We start from the raw sequence: 19,340 nt of genomic DNA, 5'->3' as shown, positions 1-19,340 counted from the left end.
TCACTGTAAAAGCGTCTCAGAGACACTGATCTTTCAATTTAGTCTCCTGGCCAACGTTGCTGCGACAAAGGATCCATTTATCTAAACGTTCTAGCCAGTAATAAACCAATCAGCCAGACCCTAACCCCTCTTCTGCTTGCCCCTCGCTCTCCATCTCCTTGCCTCTTCATCTCTTTCCTTTTTCCCTTCCTTTTTACTCTACCCCAGAGTCTTATATTGGCTGTGACCAGGTGTCTAGGGTGGCCAGGGTTGCTCTACTCGAGCAGGAATTATATAAAATTGATGGTAAAAGTTCAGGAGCCAGCCACCCCTGGCTAGAGGGAAGCTCCTTCCACTTATCTTGCTCCATCAGCACCACCTCCTTTTCTCTCTCCCTCTTTTTTCTTTATCCTTCTTGGTACCACTCAGCTTGTGTTCCCCTTTTTCATCCTCCAATCACACCTGATTACTGCATTACAGGTCCCCAGGATCAAAGGATTCAAAGGCCATAAACTCTCATCTGAGTGAATTTCCTCTGGATGGAACTTTTTCTACAACAGAGGAAGACGGGATGAGAAAGATAGAAACCTGGCAATAGTCTGGCAGGCATACAAATGCCAATATGGAGGTATGAAGTGAGGGGGGGGCAGGTGAAAGGTGGGTAGAGAGATATCCTCCAAGAGTCATTGAAGGACAGCAAAGGGAATATTTCTTAGGAAAGAACCCAAAACTTCTTTATTCACCAATGAGATATCAGGGGCATGAGGGCCATCCACATGGTCAACATCCACCTATTGATTTGTTGAGCTAAGCCTGCCCTCTACTATACACCAATAACACCAATAACAGCTAAAGAATCCCAACACAGCAAGGAGTACTTCATAAGCACCATTACAGAGCAAAACAAGACATTTGCTGCACACATAATCTTCCTCAAAAAGCCAAAATAACCAGAAAACAAAACATTTTGTTGTTTAGTTGGTGTGATTGTGCAAACAAAGGAGGAGCATAGGATTTAACATTTGCAAGGAAAAAAATTGCTTGAACTGACTAGCTGATAACAGGTGCCTCATGCAAAAATGGGTTCACTGTCAGCAGGTAACCCCTGCCGCTGGGTTTAGATCTTAACAGCACTGAACAAATGTATTATTTACTGGTGGAGGCAGTGCGTGCTGCTGGGGAAGGAGAATTGACTTGTTTGTCAGGGACAAGCTAAAGATAAGCAGTTGGCAAAAACAACGGAGAGTACATAGCATTAGCTCAATGTGGACCTGGTCACAAAAGGCATGTCAGGGTCTCAGACACTGATAAGAGAGTTATGTCTTCTTTCTTCCCACTGTTTATTTTAGCCGTTTATACGTACGTCATTTTGTGGACACTTTCATCCAGTTGGTATAAAAAGTCTAAACATTTTTAAAATGGCATCCAGCTAGGTTACCAGCAGAGCACATGCAGTCAAGATGCAAAAAGGCACTTCAATGTCAAAAAAGTCAACATTTCTGCAAAGTCTCCAAAGTGTGTAGCTTGTCCCCATTGTCTAGTACTGGGCTCGTAGTCTTGAAATCACACAAGTACAACAAAACTACAATAATACAAGAATTCTACTATTTCTTCTTCATATATTTCTTTATTCTAGTGTTTCAAATATAATGTCTTTTTCTCCTTCTGACCCATTCTTTTTTCTAATCACCTTCCAGCCACTCTTTTCTGCATTTTTTTCTCCTATCTTTCTTGCTTTCTCTATTGGTGTATGAGACTAGTGGGAAAGGGCAAAGATCACCTTAGAGGCAGGCGGAGAGGAAGAGGAAGAACAGCCAGATCTGTTGCTGATACTGCCAAGCTTATTCTTCACTGTCTCATTATAGGGCGACCACTGCCTGCCTGCTGTCTCTCTCTCTCTCTCTCTCTCTCTCTCTCTCTCTCTCTCTCTCTTACTTTTCCCCTCCTCTCCTCCCAAAGACTTAAACACACCACAAACACTGTCACACATTGGCTGTCAAACATCCATGCTTGCACACACATCAGGAAACTAACTCTCTCTTTCTCTCTCTCTGTTGCTTACACACACACACACACCTGCTCATGTTTCACCATGTGTCTTATTAATTTTTCATTCAGTCAGCCCTGGACTCACCTCTTCCTCTAAAATAAACACAATAAAATAAGCATTCAACCCTTCAACACCAAAACAACAAGACATTAGCACTACAAAGATACAAGACTGACCAAAACAAAACAATGCAAAAAAGAAAATCTAAATGTAAAAACATAAAAACTTGCATCTGCAAAAAGTAGGTGTTAGGAGAGAATAGTTATTGTGTTTTTTTTCTTTTTCTTTAACAAACATATTTGTGAGAGAATGTAAAATTAAGTTTTAAGAGGCTACCAAAAACCCAAGGGGCCATGAATAAATCCAATGAGAATATTTCACAACCTAAATGTGTGTTTGTGCTGATGCTTGTTAGATACGTACAGGGAATACTGATGAAATGAATAGCAAGGAGGATAAATGTTCTCTGTTTTTCTTTCTGTGTTTCATCTCTCTTTTCTCAAACTGTCTCTTCCTCTCTGTGTTATCCTGCGCTCAGACTATTAAAATCCGAACCAATTTTGAAATCGGATTGCATCACACACACTTTCACATTTTTTTAACGCTGATTGCAAACATACGCACACTAAAAGCTGTGAAGATCAGAACAGTTCATACCAAAACCTAACGTAAGTGTGAGCCTAGCCTTATTCAGTCTTCATCACCACGTTGCTTTCCCCCTTCCCCCTTCCAACTTCACCTTAGTCAAAAGTTTAATATTTTTTTTCTCAGTACAGCAAAAGCATTTTACTGCTTATATATGTTTTAGATTTTTCTCCTGTTTATTTAAAATCAACTTGATATGGCTGCATCACACATAATCACTAGTGACTGCACACATCACCCACCACTTGCGGCTGTCCACTCTAAAAGGCTGCACTTTCTCTCTCCCACACACACCTCATTGAAATACACACAAAGAAGACTGGTAGAGGCAGACAGAGGGAGAACAACCGTGCAAGAGAGAGACGGAGAGGAGACAGCCTAGAACATAATGGTATAGATATTGTGTGAGAAAGAGACAGAAAAGGGTAGATGGAGAACAGAAAGCAAAGGTGAAGGTAGGAAATGGAATGTCTTATGGCTTGGCCTGGAGCCACTATTGGTTGAAAGGTTGATTGGTCTCTATCCCTTTAACTTTCACTCCAGTTCTCCTTCCCTCTTGCTGCAGCTCACTTTTTTCCCATTTCATCATTGCACCTCTGTCTGCCCTCCCACCGTTTCTCAACCCTTCTCCCATAAAAAGATACACAGAATTCACAGGGCTTGATCTATTCACCGACTGCATGTATCTGGATCCAGAATCCCATTAAAATTCGCCATTACCTGCTCCTTCACAAGGCAGTGGCCAATTAGCAGACAGCCTGATCAAACAGTAGGCCCACTATGCCCCAGTCCCCTCTGGTTAATAGTAGGTGCACTCCCCAGCCTGACTGACACAGTATTGCTCTGTGGCAGATGGGCGGAGTTTTTAGTCTATTTTAAAACCAGCAGATGAAACGACACATGCAGTTTGTACTGACCTGAATCAATGTGCAGCAAGAAAATAAAACGCCACTTAATTTTACTCTGAGAGACATTAGTTTTGTATGTATCATTTACAGTATGTTGCCTACCTGATATTTACCTGTTTCTACTAGAACAAATTATCCATAACAATAATCTTTCACCAGGGAAAGACAATGAAGAGGGCAGGGCACGGAAAACATCATATAGTAAAACACTGACATGGACCAATTGTCTGAATAATAAGTACTTTAAGTCAGTTGTGCTGATCATATTTTTAATGAATTTGTGTTTTTAATGCAGAACAGAGTCTGAATACTTCTTCTGCTAACAGGGTTAGGAAGGGTTTGAGGTGAAACTAAAGAGAAAAAACAACAGATATAAACAAGTGCAGTGGATGAAAACCAGGCTTGCAGCTTGGCATACAGAGGGAGAAAGCATAATGATTGGAAAGGTTTGGAAGAGAGTAAGAGAGTGATGAGAGACAGAGAAGGGTACGTTTGATTGGTTCCACCTGGTTGGGAGTGGCAAGAGAAAATAATCAGGATGTGAGCGTGACTGTATGTGGGTGTGGGTGTGCGCAAATGAAGGTCATGGCTAGGTCTGGTATGTTACAGCAAGCACTCATATGAGGCCAGACCTGAGAACTAGGTAGGTGTGTGTGTGTGTGTGTGTGTGTGTGTGTGTGTGTGTGTGTGTGTGTGTGTGTGTGTGTGTGTGTGTGTGTGTGTGTGTGTGTCAGAGGTGAGTTCCTGGTGCCTGCTGGTTCAAACAGCCCAGAGCATACCTGAATGTTACTTCACAAGAAATACTACTTTGACTTCACCACTGAGAATTATTTCTGCTTCAAGAGCATCTCTGCTGAACTGTGATCTGAACAGTAGGTTTACCAAACAAACGGATAGACACATCATATTTACGACTTCTTCAACATGACAAAACTGAATATCAGACCAGATCTCATCAATCACAGTCTTTGCCCTTTGGGATTCCTCAGGGGAGAATCTATTTGCAACAGTAATCACAGAAGACAGAAGACTGCAGTAGTCTAAAATACAAGCACACAAAGCAGGATAACTCCCCATGATCTCCTCACAACAGCATGAGCTGACAGTATCCCAGTGGCAACTTTGCTTCCCTTTGACACTCTAAAACACTCGCCTGAAAAAAAAAAAAAAAAAATAGGCAAATCCTAAAAACAGAAAAAAAAAAGAGAAAAAAAAAAAAAAACCCAGACCAAACTGCAAGTTGTGTCAGATCTCAAGAGTTTGCTTCATATGCTTGTCGGTCCCTCTCCAAGGACTCCCAGAGGACTGTGTGCAAGCCTTAGTGGTGCCAGATGGCCCCCATCTTAGGTATTCAGCTAAGGCAGTTGAGCAATAGCCAAGGAGGTATCACAGTTGATGCTAAACGCACCCTGCCATTGCCACATGCACCCATGCACATACACACAAACATGAAGACAGCAAAAGAGAAGGTGGTTACAGTACAGTATTAAAAAAAGAATATGGAGATGGGGTTTAAGTTTAGTCTGTCTATCATGCATTTTGTCTGAATAAATGTCTGTTATTATAAGTATATGCATGTTTCAGAATGTCTATATTCTGCTAAGAATACATGTTTTTGTAGTAAGTTAGTGTATGTAGAGTGTGTATTGGGAGTGGTTATGTGTCAGGATGTGTGTGCATCTTTGGCGTATGTGTGCATATCTTTACCAGTGCAGACAAGCATTGAAGTTGTGTGAAGATGTGTGTGTGTGTGTGTGTGTGTGTGTGTGTGTGTGTGTGTGTGTGTGTGTGTGTGTGTGTGTGTGTGTGTGTGTGTGTGTGTGTGTGTGTGTGTGTGTGTGGCGAACACTGTGCTGTTGTTAATCTTCCTCAGACTCCAAACAGAGCCCCCATGCTGTCATGGTAGGTGAGTTCGCACTAGGACTGAAAAAGCTGCTGTACTGCATGCTTCTCTGTGTGTGTATATGTGTGCTAAACAGTGACTGCATATATTTATGGGTGCCTGTCTGTGTGGACTGTTGCTTCTTTTGAGTGAAGAATGTGTACTCAAAGTACTCATGATCATTTATGAGTTCAGTGAGTTTCATGGCCCTTTGTTTCCAAGTGTGTATCCACGCAAGCATAAAATTGATGTATAAGTCATGCATGTATGTTTAAATGTATGTCAGTATATTTTTGGGTTTCAGTGTGCATGCAACTGTATTTTCTTGCAAATTTTGTGCCATGGCTCTCTGGCCAAGTCACCCATCGCAGCGACCCATTTTCTCCCTCTCCAGATCCCAGACCACAACCCTTCTGTTTACTGTGGATGTGTCCCTTGTGCCTTGTCCTATATCCCATAATCCTTTGCCCTTGTTCCAAGAACTCGTGTTCGCCTATTGTCCTCCTCACCTGTTCTACATTGCCAATAGTCCACCCCCCGTTGTCTCCCTTCATCTTTGGCCAACTTTATCCAACTCCATTATTTCCCCTATTTGTTCCTCTGGTTTGCTCCACTTCCACCTCTACTTGCATTGCATTGCACTGTGTCACAATCCATTTTCTCCATCCTCAGATTTCTGTGTTTTCTGTAAATTACATTACATGTTTCTTCTTGCATATTCTAAATTTCTTTTACCTATATCTTTTTTTTGTGTCTCCTTCCTTCCACTGATGAGTAATGCAGGGAGGCTCGACCTCATTAAAGATGGAAAACAGAGAGGACATGCTGCTCTCCTCTTCTGCCACTCATCTTGCACCTTCACTCTCCATCATCACACTCTCTTCCCTCCTTCAGTGCTGGGTCTTGCCTGGGCAGCAGAGCTGCTATCTTCTTATAGACTCTAGAGGAAACCTTGTAGAGTTGAATTGCAATAACTTCATTTTCCTTATGCTCCTGTGGACTGCCCTGGGTTTGATCTGTGGCCTTTCACACAACTGCACACCTGATACGCACATGCCTGGGCTTGTAGTTTAGAATTTTGTGTGTTTGTTCCTTGTTCTCAATTGTCTAGTTTTCAATCTGTCTGTGTGTCCACTGTTTCTTTATAAAGGACTTTCTAGTCTTTATTTTCATAGCACTCCATGAATAAATTGGATTCCGACTATGAATATCAGTAGAAAAATCCTAAGTGCTGCATCAAACTGCTACCTACTCATTCAAAGTACAGTTCAGGCAACTGCATGAGGAAAATTGTCACACATGTGAACATACATGTAATTGCAAAGTATAGGTATCACAGTTCAAAATGTATATCAAGTTTTGAAGGGCACCTGAGGCACTCACACCCCCACTGCACCCAACAACATGCTTCCAGGGTGGGGGGTTTGTTGCTAACAATAACTAACCCAGGATGCTGGGCCAGGCTTCCAATGCCTGGTCCAACAACTCCCCCCCAACACACACACACACACACACACACACACACACACACACACACACACACACACACACACACACACACACACACACACACACACACACACACACACACACACACACACACACACACACACACACACACACACACACACACACACACTCCCCACCCCACCTCACAGCCTGTGGATCTGACAGCCAGGAAGGCCTAGCTTGTGTGCTGCCAGCCAGCCAGCAATAGCTCAGCTTCATCCAGCCCTGGAAACATGGCAGATGGCGGCAGGAGAGAACAGAAGAGAAGACACTGGGGTGTGTGTGTGTGTGTGTGTGTGTCTCTATGGATATGTGAGGTAGACACAGACAGGTAGAATGAGAGAAGAAAGCTGGAGCGTATGTGAACACATGCTTGCTTGCCTATGATACCGTGACCTCCAAGCTAGAGCCAAACAAATGGTATATCTTTCTCTGAAACTAAACTATCACCTATAGGTGCCGATCAATAAAAGGTCCACAAAGTTGAGCTACCACTGATTTTATCTACACATCTTGTGCTATTTTGTTATTTTACACCTGTTTTGTGCAAGTGTGTCTGTGTGCGTCTCCAGACACACCTGTCAGACGCTCTACCCTGACTGTGTATTGGTGACCAATCAATGTTTTTCAATCGGGGAGCCTATGGGTTTTCATCACGGGAAAATAGAGGTTCAGCTCTTCCATGAATGGACAGTTGATGAGTTGCATCAAATTGATGGATCCTTGATAAGCAGCCTTCACACTCTCCATCTGTTGTATGTGAACCGAGTCTATTCTGTGACGTGAGCCTGCACAAAAGCTTTGAGAAATAATCCTCCACATTTTCACATATATTAATTTGGCTTCTCTAGTTATGATTCATGTAACACCACTGATTTTGCTTATATAATAATAAATTAAAGCTTTTACACAAGAAGCTTTGCACGTTTCAAATATGACTACATCTAAAAAAATCATATATGTTACATGTAAAGTAAAACTGTGTATGACATTTGAAAAAAAATCTAATTATAATCATGTAAGATCAAATACACAATATTGTCTAAAATATTGTTTTATATGAGGTAGCAAACAAATAATTATAACAAATCCAGAACAACCCAGCTGAGGCACTTTTACAGCTATAGCCAAAATGGCTTACCAGACAAATAAAGAACACTACCTACAAAAGTTCCAAGCAAAAAGACTTCAAGTACAGCCCTCACTCGCTGTCAAGTTCAGTACAAAAACTTCAAGGCAAGATGTCATCGTAAAAAAACCTGAGGAGTTCACAGATGTCCACTTTAATGATTTATTTTGTAGTTATCCCTCTGCACGCTGTTTCACAATGCAGGACTCACCTCGGATGATGGACAGCTTGGCATTGACAGTGATCTCGCCCTCAGTGTTCTCCGCAACGCATTCATAGATGTTCTCATCACGCGGTGCTCGGAGAGGCTGGATTCTGAGTACAGCGCCGGCACCCTCGTCAAACTCAATGGTCTGTAGGGCACAGAGAAAATAATAGGGTTAGGTAAGAAAGATGTGGGATAGCAATAGCAACAGTGCCAGTTTTGAACTTAAACACAGGTGAATATTAGCATGGAACCCCAGAGCAAGCAATTTCCTTGGAGATAGAAGGATGAGCTTTCAGTGTTTGTCATTGTAAGAAGTCTGCAGACTGTGTCCTAAACTTGACCCAAAACCAAAGACATAAGTGAGTTACACCAAGATCCTGTGTGTGTCACGTTTCTATTCTTTTATAGCTTTTGGTCCTCATAAATACAGAATTATGAGGAAACAGTCTCTCTATCTCTCTCTCGACACTCTCACACACACACACACACACACACACACACACACACACACACACACACACACACACACACACACATATACACACACACAATTCCAGCCCCATATTTGTGTGTGATGTGGTTGTTTTTTCTTGTTTTCATCTCATTGTTTTTATCTATAATTATGCCCTTTGTTCTCTGTAAAGCCCTTTGTTTTGAACCTTGTTGAAAGCACATCTTAAAAACAAAATCAGTCTACACTCTGAATGCAACATGTGCTGAGAATACTGAGTAGAAGGAAGCTCAGTTACTATATAAACATTAACACATTTGAATTATCAAGATTTTCTTTCTTTCTGCCAAAATCAGAAATGATGAAGGCTAATCACAACAATGACATAATGTGTTTTCTATTAATTCTACAATACAGCAGAAAGTAACACAAACTTGACGAAGGACGGAATTAGTATGATGAAGAAAACACAGCAATCTACATTTATGTATTTAGATGGATTGTTTTACTTGACTTAACTACTCTTCTCTGTTGTTGTTTGAACGTGATCTGCTGCAACGCCTTAATTTCCCCCCTGGGATCAATGAAATATCTATTCATCTATCCATCCATCAAATCCATTTTAATAGTGTCCTCATTACAAAAGGTATCTACTTTAATGGTGACCTTTTAAATGTATTATTTTAAAATATGTTTCCTGTGGGTGTAGCAGACATTAGGGTAGTTTTGACATACATAAGAAACTGTCTGAAAAGCCATGAATGGATCTCCTTTTAAAACCCCACCCACATATATGCATCTTGCATCAAGGAACAGCACCTCAGGACATAGGTAAACGTCTAGAATAGAAATGGTGGAATTTCTGAACCAATTACCCCTTTTCTATATAATATAGTTGGTAATTTCTAGTTATTTCCCAAACTTATCTCTTTTGGGATGGATGATGTGTTGGAGAACATGGTCATCCTGCCTGTCAGTCTCAGAGCAAACCTACTTCTCCAATATCTATCGCTCCTCAGAAGGGCTAACACCATCTCAACGAGATCTCTGAGCAAAGCATGACTTTGAGACACAAGTACAAGTCTTCAGCAGCCCTGCTGCTCCACTGCTGCACATCTCAGGGCTGAGCCGCTAATTAGGCTAAAAACACTGCAGAGCACGGCATCGTGATCGATATCAAAGCAGCTGTCTAGAGGGTAGAACAGAAAAAAAAATCATAACTACTTCAAAACCCCTTTACAAATTTTTTATTTCATGCTAGACGGAGGAAAGGAAGCGTCCGTTCTGGCAGGCTCCTTCACGCCCTTGGCTTTGTTTCCCACTTAGCATGCAGAAGAAGAGAACGTACAAACACAACTTGTCTTTTTATTTTGTCCTCCGTTGAGATGCTGCTTCTCCCCCTGTTGATGTTGTTGTCATTTATTTTTTTTTGCTTTTTTGCCCCCTCCCCTGTGGTTGTCTTCATGCTGCAATGTGTGCATGTCTAGCTCTGTGCACTGCCATCGTTGTTAATGAAAGCAACTTTTTAATTAAGAGACACTGAGCATCAATCAAGACTTTTAGAGATGCCATCTGGGACGCCTGCCGAGAACTGAACAACAAACATCATGAATAACGCACAGGCAGACACATTCACACAGACAGGGATGTATGCAGAGGAAAAAAACAACAACCCAGCACTGGAAATAAGAATTTGACAATGGCAGAGTCAGTCAAGTGCAAAGAGGACAGAGTGGGAGGAATGGGAGGGCTCTGAATTGCATTACTTAGTGGTAGTGATTGGTAGTTGCTGTCCAGAACTATTTGTGAAAACTGTGGGTGAAAAAGGCAAACAAAAACACCCTTTTCAAAAAGAGTGTGTGGGTAACCAACTGCAATAGAAAACAGTGCCTGTAACGTAAGACCGGGGCAGTGTTGAAAAAGAGCTTGTGTGGGCATAAAGCTTAAAAAGGAGTGGAATGTGGGGACTAACTTCATTTGAACCTCATGTTTTAACTGCACAGGATCATAAAATGGTTTATATGGCTGAACAACACACATTGCAATATATAAAATGACTGTACGATTGCACCTTAATTTATTATATAGTAAAATTGTCAATGAACATTTCTGACAATTTACTAATGCTTTATACAACACCAAAATATCTTTCAGTATGACCAAATTTACCAATTTAAAATGTACACTTTTCAGGCACCACATCCAGACATTTTCTCTTTCACATTACTTTCAAAACTAAGATGAAAGTCTTAGAACACGTACTGTGAGATATTGCATGACATTACAGTGATGTGGTGGAGTACAGTAACAGTAAGTTGCCCTTCTCACCTGCAGAGTGCAGCAGTGCTCATTGACTCACCTCTATGCGCTGGGAGTTGACCTTTTTGCCTTTCTTGTTCCAGCTAACCCTTGGCTTGGGGTCGCCCGTCGCCTGGCACACAAAGGAAACCACGCCCCCTGAGACGCCAATCTGGTCGACGGGAACTTTAGTGAACCGTGGTGATGCTAGAGAGTGAGGAAGACAAGGGAGGAGAGAGAGGGAGAGAGACATTAGCAAAAACATCATGAATTTTGGCAGCACTGTAAGGCAGCACAAGTGTGATTACATTTCTGAAAAGACAGACTATCAAATGTCTGTCTGAGTGCATGTGTATGCCTCCGCACACAGACAGGCACACGTGACTCTGTAATGTCACACAAACCCACACTAGCTAGTTCTTGCAACCCCTTCTGTATCTCACTCTCACACTACCACACTCCCACACACAATGTTCTGCAGCAGAGAGAAGCCTTGGATAAGTGAGGAAGACGGTCAGAGTTTTTAAGAGGCACAAAATAAATAGCTTCACAGACAGACAGGATAGACAGACAGACAGACAGGCAGACAGACAGGCAGACAGACAGACAGACAGACAGACAGACAGACAGACAGACAGACAGACAGACAGACAGACAGACAGCTCAACATCTACCTGTAGTCACTTCGCAGCTACATCAAAGCAACAGGTTCAATGGCCATATCCCAAATGGCCCACAGTTGGCAAACCTAGGATTTGGCCATTGAGCCTGTTGCTTTTTTGTGATAGGGTAGCCTCTCATTCTGAATCATCTGCTGCAGTAAACACTTGGGTTGAAAAAAAGTTCAGAATTTATATGTTGATGTTGTGCCAAGGTGCTGATGATTAGTCGCTCTAAAATATAACTCCATAGGGAAATGGAGTGTGGATACTAACAGTACACTGGCAAACCCTGAGAAGAAGACACGCTGAGCTTTTGTTTTAATTTGACTGTGTTCAAAAGTGAGACTCATTTTCCTGTTGAATAGAGTATAGCATTGACAAAGCCAAAAGCCAAAATCCAAACTCTCACTTGGACCACACACAATAAAATTTGATGTGCTCATAGCCAGGCTGAGACCCTTCGATTAAACTGTCCATCAAAAATTAGTAATCTTGGTGCTGGGTTTTTTTTGCTCATGCCATGGTGGTTGCAGTAAGTTCAACACAACGAGAGAGAGAGAGAGAGAGAGAGAGAGAGAGAGAGAGAGAGAGAGAGAGAGAGAGAGAGAGAGAGAGAGAGAGAGAGAGAGAGAGAGAGAGAGAGAAACAGAGTCCTGGGGAACTCGTTAAATCTGAATCATACAGATATGTGGGGATGATCAAACGGCCAGCGCATAACGTCAAATTAATAATTAAGGGACCATGGGCCGACATAAGTCTCAAGGCACTGCTAAACACATATGAAGGAGAGTTCCTGCATTCATTATCGGGTAAAGAGAGATACAGAGTGGGTATTTTAGAGAGAATAAGGCAAAGAGGAATAGTGTAGCACAAGGGAAAGGAAAAGAAGAAGGGTGAGTGTACTGCGTTAGGAAAGCACCACATGCAAAGTTCATCTCACCACCTCCGGCTAACAACCCAAATATTTCTGATGCAAATATTTCACCAAGATACACAAACTGGTTTAAGTAGTGTTTGGTAGCTAGTTAATCTAAAAATTAGTTCTCATAATTTCTCCAACCAGCTGGAATTTTTCAAGTAGAATAATCTTTCTAAAGGATGAGTGGTTACACACGCATCATAATAAAAAACAAATGTGTTTCTGTCCTACTTACAAGTGTGTGCCAGTGTGAGATGCACTTAACCTTGATTTTACAAGCTGAGATGTCTGTGAATGAAAGATTTTTGCTGAAAGCAAGCATATGTGCTCATTATGTTGTCCATGATCAAATGAAGATTAAAAGAAATGTTTTCAACTAAAAACTACTGCTGTAATACCATGTTTGCTTTTATTCAGACTATAGTCAGCAGCCAGAGTTGCTTACTTGCAGATGAGCAGAGATACTCTCATCTTGATTTTTGTTTCCTTTTTTGCACTTTTTTCTCGGGTAACTTGGAGAATATGTAGCTCAAGGGGTAGCGCATGACACTAACTACACTGCCAGGATTAAAGGCACAATTCCTACTGTGTGCACAGTATTGCAATTTAAGTTCTAACTTCATGGCATATTCAAATAAAATTGTCACATATGATAAAACATAATTCTGACCCGCTGTTGGGTGTTGGACATTGACAGACAACATGCTGAGCTTAATAAATCAGCCATAGGGCAGGGATGAAACCCTTCCACTTTTGGAAGAAGTATTAAAGGGCTGTGTTGCTGGCAATCATTTTAATGTTGGAAATATTGATTCTTGGCCTTCTGGTGGTCAAAAGTGTATTGATTGTTGCATCCTTCAAAAAATATCTTCCCTCTTTAAATCTTACTCTACATCTGTTAAAACAACCCCTGATCAAGTCACATTCCTTGTTGCATTGGAAAGGTTTCATAACAGAATGTATAATATTTTAGGACGATTTCAGCAAATCTGACAATCCTCAATATCAAAATCACAGAAGATCTTATCCTATTATTTATTATTAGAGCTGCTACAAAGAGGTTGTTATGAAACAGATTCAGTTTATTACTGATGCCTCTATATAACCTACATAAGGACACAAGACCATCGGTGAGAACATTGGCTACTTCTATGTGGTTACAGCTGTACTTATATAAATATATAATATATAATATAAATACATATATACATACATATAGATATACATAGATACAACTTCACACACACATAAAGATATATATATATATATATATATATATATATATATATATATATAAACTGTATTTGTCTGGTGCATACAATGATTCCTTCTGGCATTTTACACTCTCAGTTTCCATTCTGAAACTACAAAACACAGCTTTACACAACACAGCTCCTCTGCATTTGACCTCCTCTTACAATGTGCCCTCTGTCGAGACAGAGGAGGGATTTACACAGAGCAGGCCTGTGGCAGTGGTTCTCCTGAAGGCCAGCACTCTTTGATTAGTTTTCCCCTGAACCATTCAACATTTCCACCAAGTCCCTCTCCTTCTCTCTTTCTTCATAGGATGAGAGAGATGTACAATGAATGCTTCTGACTGCATGTCAGTCTGAATTTAACTACTGACAGATGCAGAATTTTCTCATAATGTACGGTATATGATTTTCAACGTTACCTCAGGAAGGTTTGAAGAAAGCTAGGGAGCTAGGAAGAAAAAATGGTTGAAATGAGAAAGAATGACACAGTAGGGGTTGATAGGAGTGGGAGCGCAGGAGGAGGTGGCAAGGTCAGAGGTAAAGAGAAAGTTGGAAGAGGAGAGGAGAGGAGGTGACAAAAGGTCCAGAAACTAGAAGAGATGATGTGAAGAGGGTAGGCAGGACAGAAAGTGCTGAATATTTCATCAAAAAGAAAGCTGTTCTAACTTTTCTCCCTTGCTTTTCATATTATTTGTAGTTTTTGCTTTTTAAAAAATTCTTCTTAAATTAATGTAAACATGAGATTCGCATGACTTTTTATATTCAATAGATAAGAGGCATTTTCATGGCATATCAAGTTTCACGGCACAACAACCATTTCCTTGTAGTAGAGGATTCTCACCTGCATTTTCAAGATTATGGCTGTAAACTGATATCCTGTCTGTTGTGTGTAATGCACTGTCCCCTTGGACTATATATGACGTCCTGTTATCTCTCTACCATATGTTCAACAGATATTTATGACACTGCACACTGTGCACTGATCACATACAGAGTGAGCAATACAAGGCGGATTTTTGTAAGTCTACGCGGACATTCTTGTCTAGAGCAACACTGAATAACCATGAGAAGAAGAGTAGGCAAGTCTCTGTGCATATTCAGAATGACAATATTTAGATTTAGATTCTTCTGAAAATGCAGAAAACCTCCACGTCTGGGGAAAAGACGGTAAAGCAAAATACAGTTGAGAATGTCTAACATAACCGCCAACCAAGTTGTGGGGAAGCATTTCCAGCTGGACAAAAGCAGGGGCAATGCTAGAAACTGAGAAGCTGGTCTGCTAAAGGAGAGACAGTAACAGGTTGTGTAAGAGAGATCCCTTTCATATAAGAGACCTGCCTATGACGATGTTCACCAAAATGCATATTCAGCCCACATTTGACACATTCATGTGTGACTGCTGTCATAGGTATAGTTTCAGCTTCAGCCCCGTCTATGATTATTTTTTCTCTTGAGACTATTTGGGTGGTGGGTATTGTCTGAATGGCATCTGCATTATTTAACTTCCAATCAACCCAGGTTGGGTAAAGGGTAGAGACTGTGGCTGTGGGCCCACAAATGTCTACTATAGTGCAATTACAACAGGTATGCAGTGTGTGATTGTGTGAACTCTGATGAGCGTAATTAACCTTTTTTTCAATTTTCCTCGGCTGTGCGCCTCTGGGCTTCTGCTGCCAGTTACCGTTGACTTTGAGCCTTTCTTTTTTCAAAATCTGAACCTCGCCACGTAGCCAGTAATTGCAGGGTAGAAAAGGTTGAGTGGTGTCGGAGCTTAAACTGCTTTAAAAAATTCCCAGTAATAAGTGATGGCATAGACCACACAATATTATCAACAGATAAGCTTATTCTCAGTGCTTCATGCATTGACTGGGTTCAGTATCTACATTATGGACATAATGGCACTTGTGGGGAATCAAAGGTCTCTTTAATGTTGCAATGAGCAGCATCTTTAAGCACCAATATATCATATTCATGATATATCCGAGTCCCTACTAAAATCACCCAAAATGAACTTCGATAAAAGTACTCCTTTTATTCCTGTCCATTGGCGTATAGTGCTAATGTCCTAAAAATGTGGTTACTTTGGTACTTTGTGACATACAGCAATCTAGTTGCTGTAAAATAGGTATCAAATAAAACCATGCTTTTTTGGCAATAAAGTTAAATGTTTAGCATCTTTAACAGTCACCCATCTTTAGGTCTACTGGGTAAACGTGGCATTACAGTTTTTTATAGTAAGTCTGATTTAGTGTAGAAAATCCTTCTATATTTATCCATTTTTCATGATTATAAGATATACTTTCAAATGTCCTCTGCTTTCGGTGTCCTTATAGGTGTTACCCAGAGCACAGAGCTTTTGAGGTTTGACTCCCACCGGCGCCACCCATTCTAAAAATGTATACACTTCTTTTGCTGTAAGGTACCTTGTATAAAAGTCTCCACCAAACGGTGTGTGTTATGTTACCAGAGATGACATTGAAAGGACATTGCACCCGCAGTGGCCATTTGTCCCTTCCACCAAAGTCTCTCTCTATTCCCAAAGCTTCCCTCAGACAGACTGAGGTACAGCACTGCACAGATAAGCACACAAGACCCGTCTTTATCTGCCTGGCAGGGGGACATGCCCTGTGCTAAAATAACCAGCAATGGGGGCCCGGCTATCTTCACAAGGCCCCGAGAATAGAACAGAACCACGCAAACATGACTGGCTAGCAAGAGGAAAAAAATACCTCACACTGTGCACACAGACGCTTGTTTAGCTAATACTGCAACCACCTGCTACTGGCCGCTACCTCTGTTGGGTCTGATAAGACAGAATACACCAGCGCTGTGATTATAAAGTGGTGGAGAGTGGGAGGTGGGTATGTGAATATGAGATGGCTCCATTTACAGTACTTTACTGTTGTCGCTTCATATTGGGGGGGGTGTACGAGGAGGGGAGGGGACTGGCTTTATGACTAATACAGTAATTGATGGAGAAAAGCTTCCTGGGTCATAAATAGGAGCCATTATCCACTGAATTAGCAAAGTGGGAGACAAAATGACGCACGGCCATTCAGTGATTTGCAGAGAAAGGCAGAGAATTGGGAAAAGGGCACTTGTTATCCATCTTGCTACAAATAGGTATCTTTCACAGCACATACAGACCTTTTGGTACTATTAGAGGTACTACTGCAAGCAAACTAGTTCCACTTTCTCCTGCTAGTAGTGAGGCAGTCTGAGAAGAGGGTGTAATCAGGTTGAGGATGCAGATGAGAATGACATCAATTTTAAACAGTTTTCTACTGTTTAAATTGATGTCGTTGATGTAGTTGCTCTGGATGAGAGCAACGAGTTAAAAGTGTATAACTTATTCCACATATTTTTATCCCACTCACTGCCACTTTCTCTCAACAGACACTCTACTGCCTGAATGTGCTTGCAGATATAATCTTATGTCTTTTTTGGTATGTTAACTAAGTGGATGAGAGCAATATGAACGACTGCATGTTACTGATTTAAAGAAGTTGATTTACTAAAGCTAATCCTGACTGAGATTAAACTTCATTTTCATATTAGCCAAACAGTCAACACATGATACACACACGCGCTGCTTGAGAAAAAACAACCAATGACTAGAGAGCGGAGCAATTTGGCATCTGGACATTTTCACAATTTACTTTCATCTTTTTCATGCTGCAATAAGTCTAATTGGAACTTTGAACATTTTCTACCGATTTAAATCGCTTGCTTTGAGGCATTTCTAAACTTTCTAAGGTGTTGTCACTGTTCGGTGGTAATAAAGCAACTCCTGTGGACTAGCAGTAAGATGTTGCTGACGCTGAACTACAGCCATATGGACCTCTGAGGTGTAGAGATTTACTAGCTTATGAGTATCCGCCTAACAGCTATCAAAAAGACTCAGCAGGACACCAAGCTTCCAGAGCTGTCTGTCAGTCATTCCAAGACCTGACTTAAAACCATACCACCTTTTATATGGACACGCATGCACCCCCCCCACAGATAGATAGATTGATTCAGCAAAATGTGCAATCAAGAGGATGTATTAAACAGCAAACACAACAGAAAACAAACAAACAGACACATGTACTCTTACTCACCCTCACTCACTCATTCACTCACTCACTCACTCACACACACACACACACACACATACACACAACCTCCAGGCCTAAACAACCAAGCCCCATCAATCAGGACCAATTCTCACAGGCTGACTAGGCAAGTGCCATCACTATGGAAACCAAGCTATAACTCTAAACCCGTCTTGCTTTGTCTTGTCTGGAGGTTTTCACACGCAATCACTGCCAAAGAGCCGACTGCTGCAAAAACTTGAACCAGAGGAGAAAGGAGGGAGAAAAAAGTTTGCCAGTCCGTTGCCAATTTCTAATGGGAAAACTGTTTGGGAGTAAAGATGGACAACTTGGTGGCATCAACATAAGCCAACTTAGAAGATTAATCTTCAACAGCAGAGCAGACTAACGTTTCCTGAAGTAATTCGGCCAACATGTGGTGTCTGCTGTGAGATCCCCTGAAACCTAGCAGTACCTGTACAGATCTGTAGAATCTGTTATATTATCTGTTAAACTAACAATCTGTATTAGAAAATTGAAGGAGAAGCACTTTCTCTCCCTCTTCATCTGTTGCCGAGGTGCTCTTGAGCAGTATACTTATCTCATAACAGTGACGCCCAAAGGGAAAACTGTGTAGTACCATGAATGTGCTGGTGAGGTGTGAATGTCTGAAACTGTGCTTAAAATATGCATACATGCTCTGCTAGCCAGGATAAAAATATTACTGTCTAAAATAATCTCAGCTCTAGCCATATTCTACAGGGCATGTTTTGGTCAGGCTCCATTCCTATGTAACCCTTACCTTAGCTGTGCAAGCGTAAGGGTTAATGAAACAGTTGCTTTTCCAATTAAAATATAAGGAAGAAAGGCTAATTGGGATTTGCTCTTGGGGCAGCTGGGGTGACAAGCAGTTGTGGACGTAATGATTCTCAAAGCCAGTTTGTGCAGCCTGGACTGTAAAGCCATTTCCCACAGCAGAAAATTGTCCATCTCGTGACCTCAAAAATCATATCCTCCTTACACCAATTTGTTATAAAAGCAGGATAATTTTACACGTTTGAGTACAATTCAACTTTTTCGTAGGACTGTCAAGGAACAAATTACAGTATTTTGATACAGGTGGAAAGAAAAGCCTTACTTAAAAGCACTGTCAAGTCTTTCAAGAAAATCCTCAAGGAAATTGATTTACACTGCCAAGAAATGAAATTATGTCACCTCATTAGGAAATATATTCACTTGTTTTATGAAAACAGATCAAGGCTCAGCAGTACATGCAATGAGTAAATGTGATGTTTTTGTATAAATCCTTCCCCATTGCATCATACACTGGGCCATCTATGTCTACTGAACTCAAAACAAACTTGCAGGGCT

The 19,340-nt window shown here is 41.1% G+C and overlaps 1 protein-coding gene across 11 annotated transcripts in view; it reads right to left on the bottom strand.

Moving 5' to 3' along the window:
- The window catches only part of ptprsa (protein tyrosine phosphatase receptor type Sa), a 234,709-nt gene that overhangs the window by 111,972 nt on the left and 103,397 nt on the right, over positions 1-19,340 (bottom strand). For all 11 annotated transcript variants that reach the window (XM_051377403.1, XM_051377406.1, XM_051377407.1 and 8 more), the window contains 2 exons: positions 11,121-11,266; positions 8,314-8,455 (listed from right to left, as the gene is read on the bottom strand). In XM_051377403.1, the coding sequence (XP_051233363.1) occupies positions 8,314-8,455; positions 11,121-11,266 (288 nt within the window). The remainder of the gene's footprint in view (positions 1-8,313; positions 8,456-11,120; positions 11,267-19,340) is intronic.

The sequence above is a fragment of the Dicentrarchus labrax genome, unplaced genomic scaffold, assembly GCF_905237075.1.
Source record: "Dicentrarchus labrax unplaced genomic scaffold, dlabrax2021, whole genome shotgun sequence".
NCBI lineage: Eukaryota > Metazoa > Chordata > Actinopteri > Moronidae > Dicentrarchus > Dicentrarchus labrax.
The sequence above is the reverse complement of the archived record's forward strand: the minus strand, read 5'-3'. Positions and strand labels throughout refer to the sequence as shown.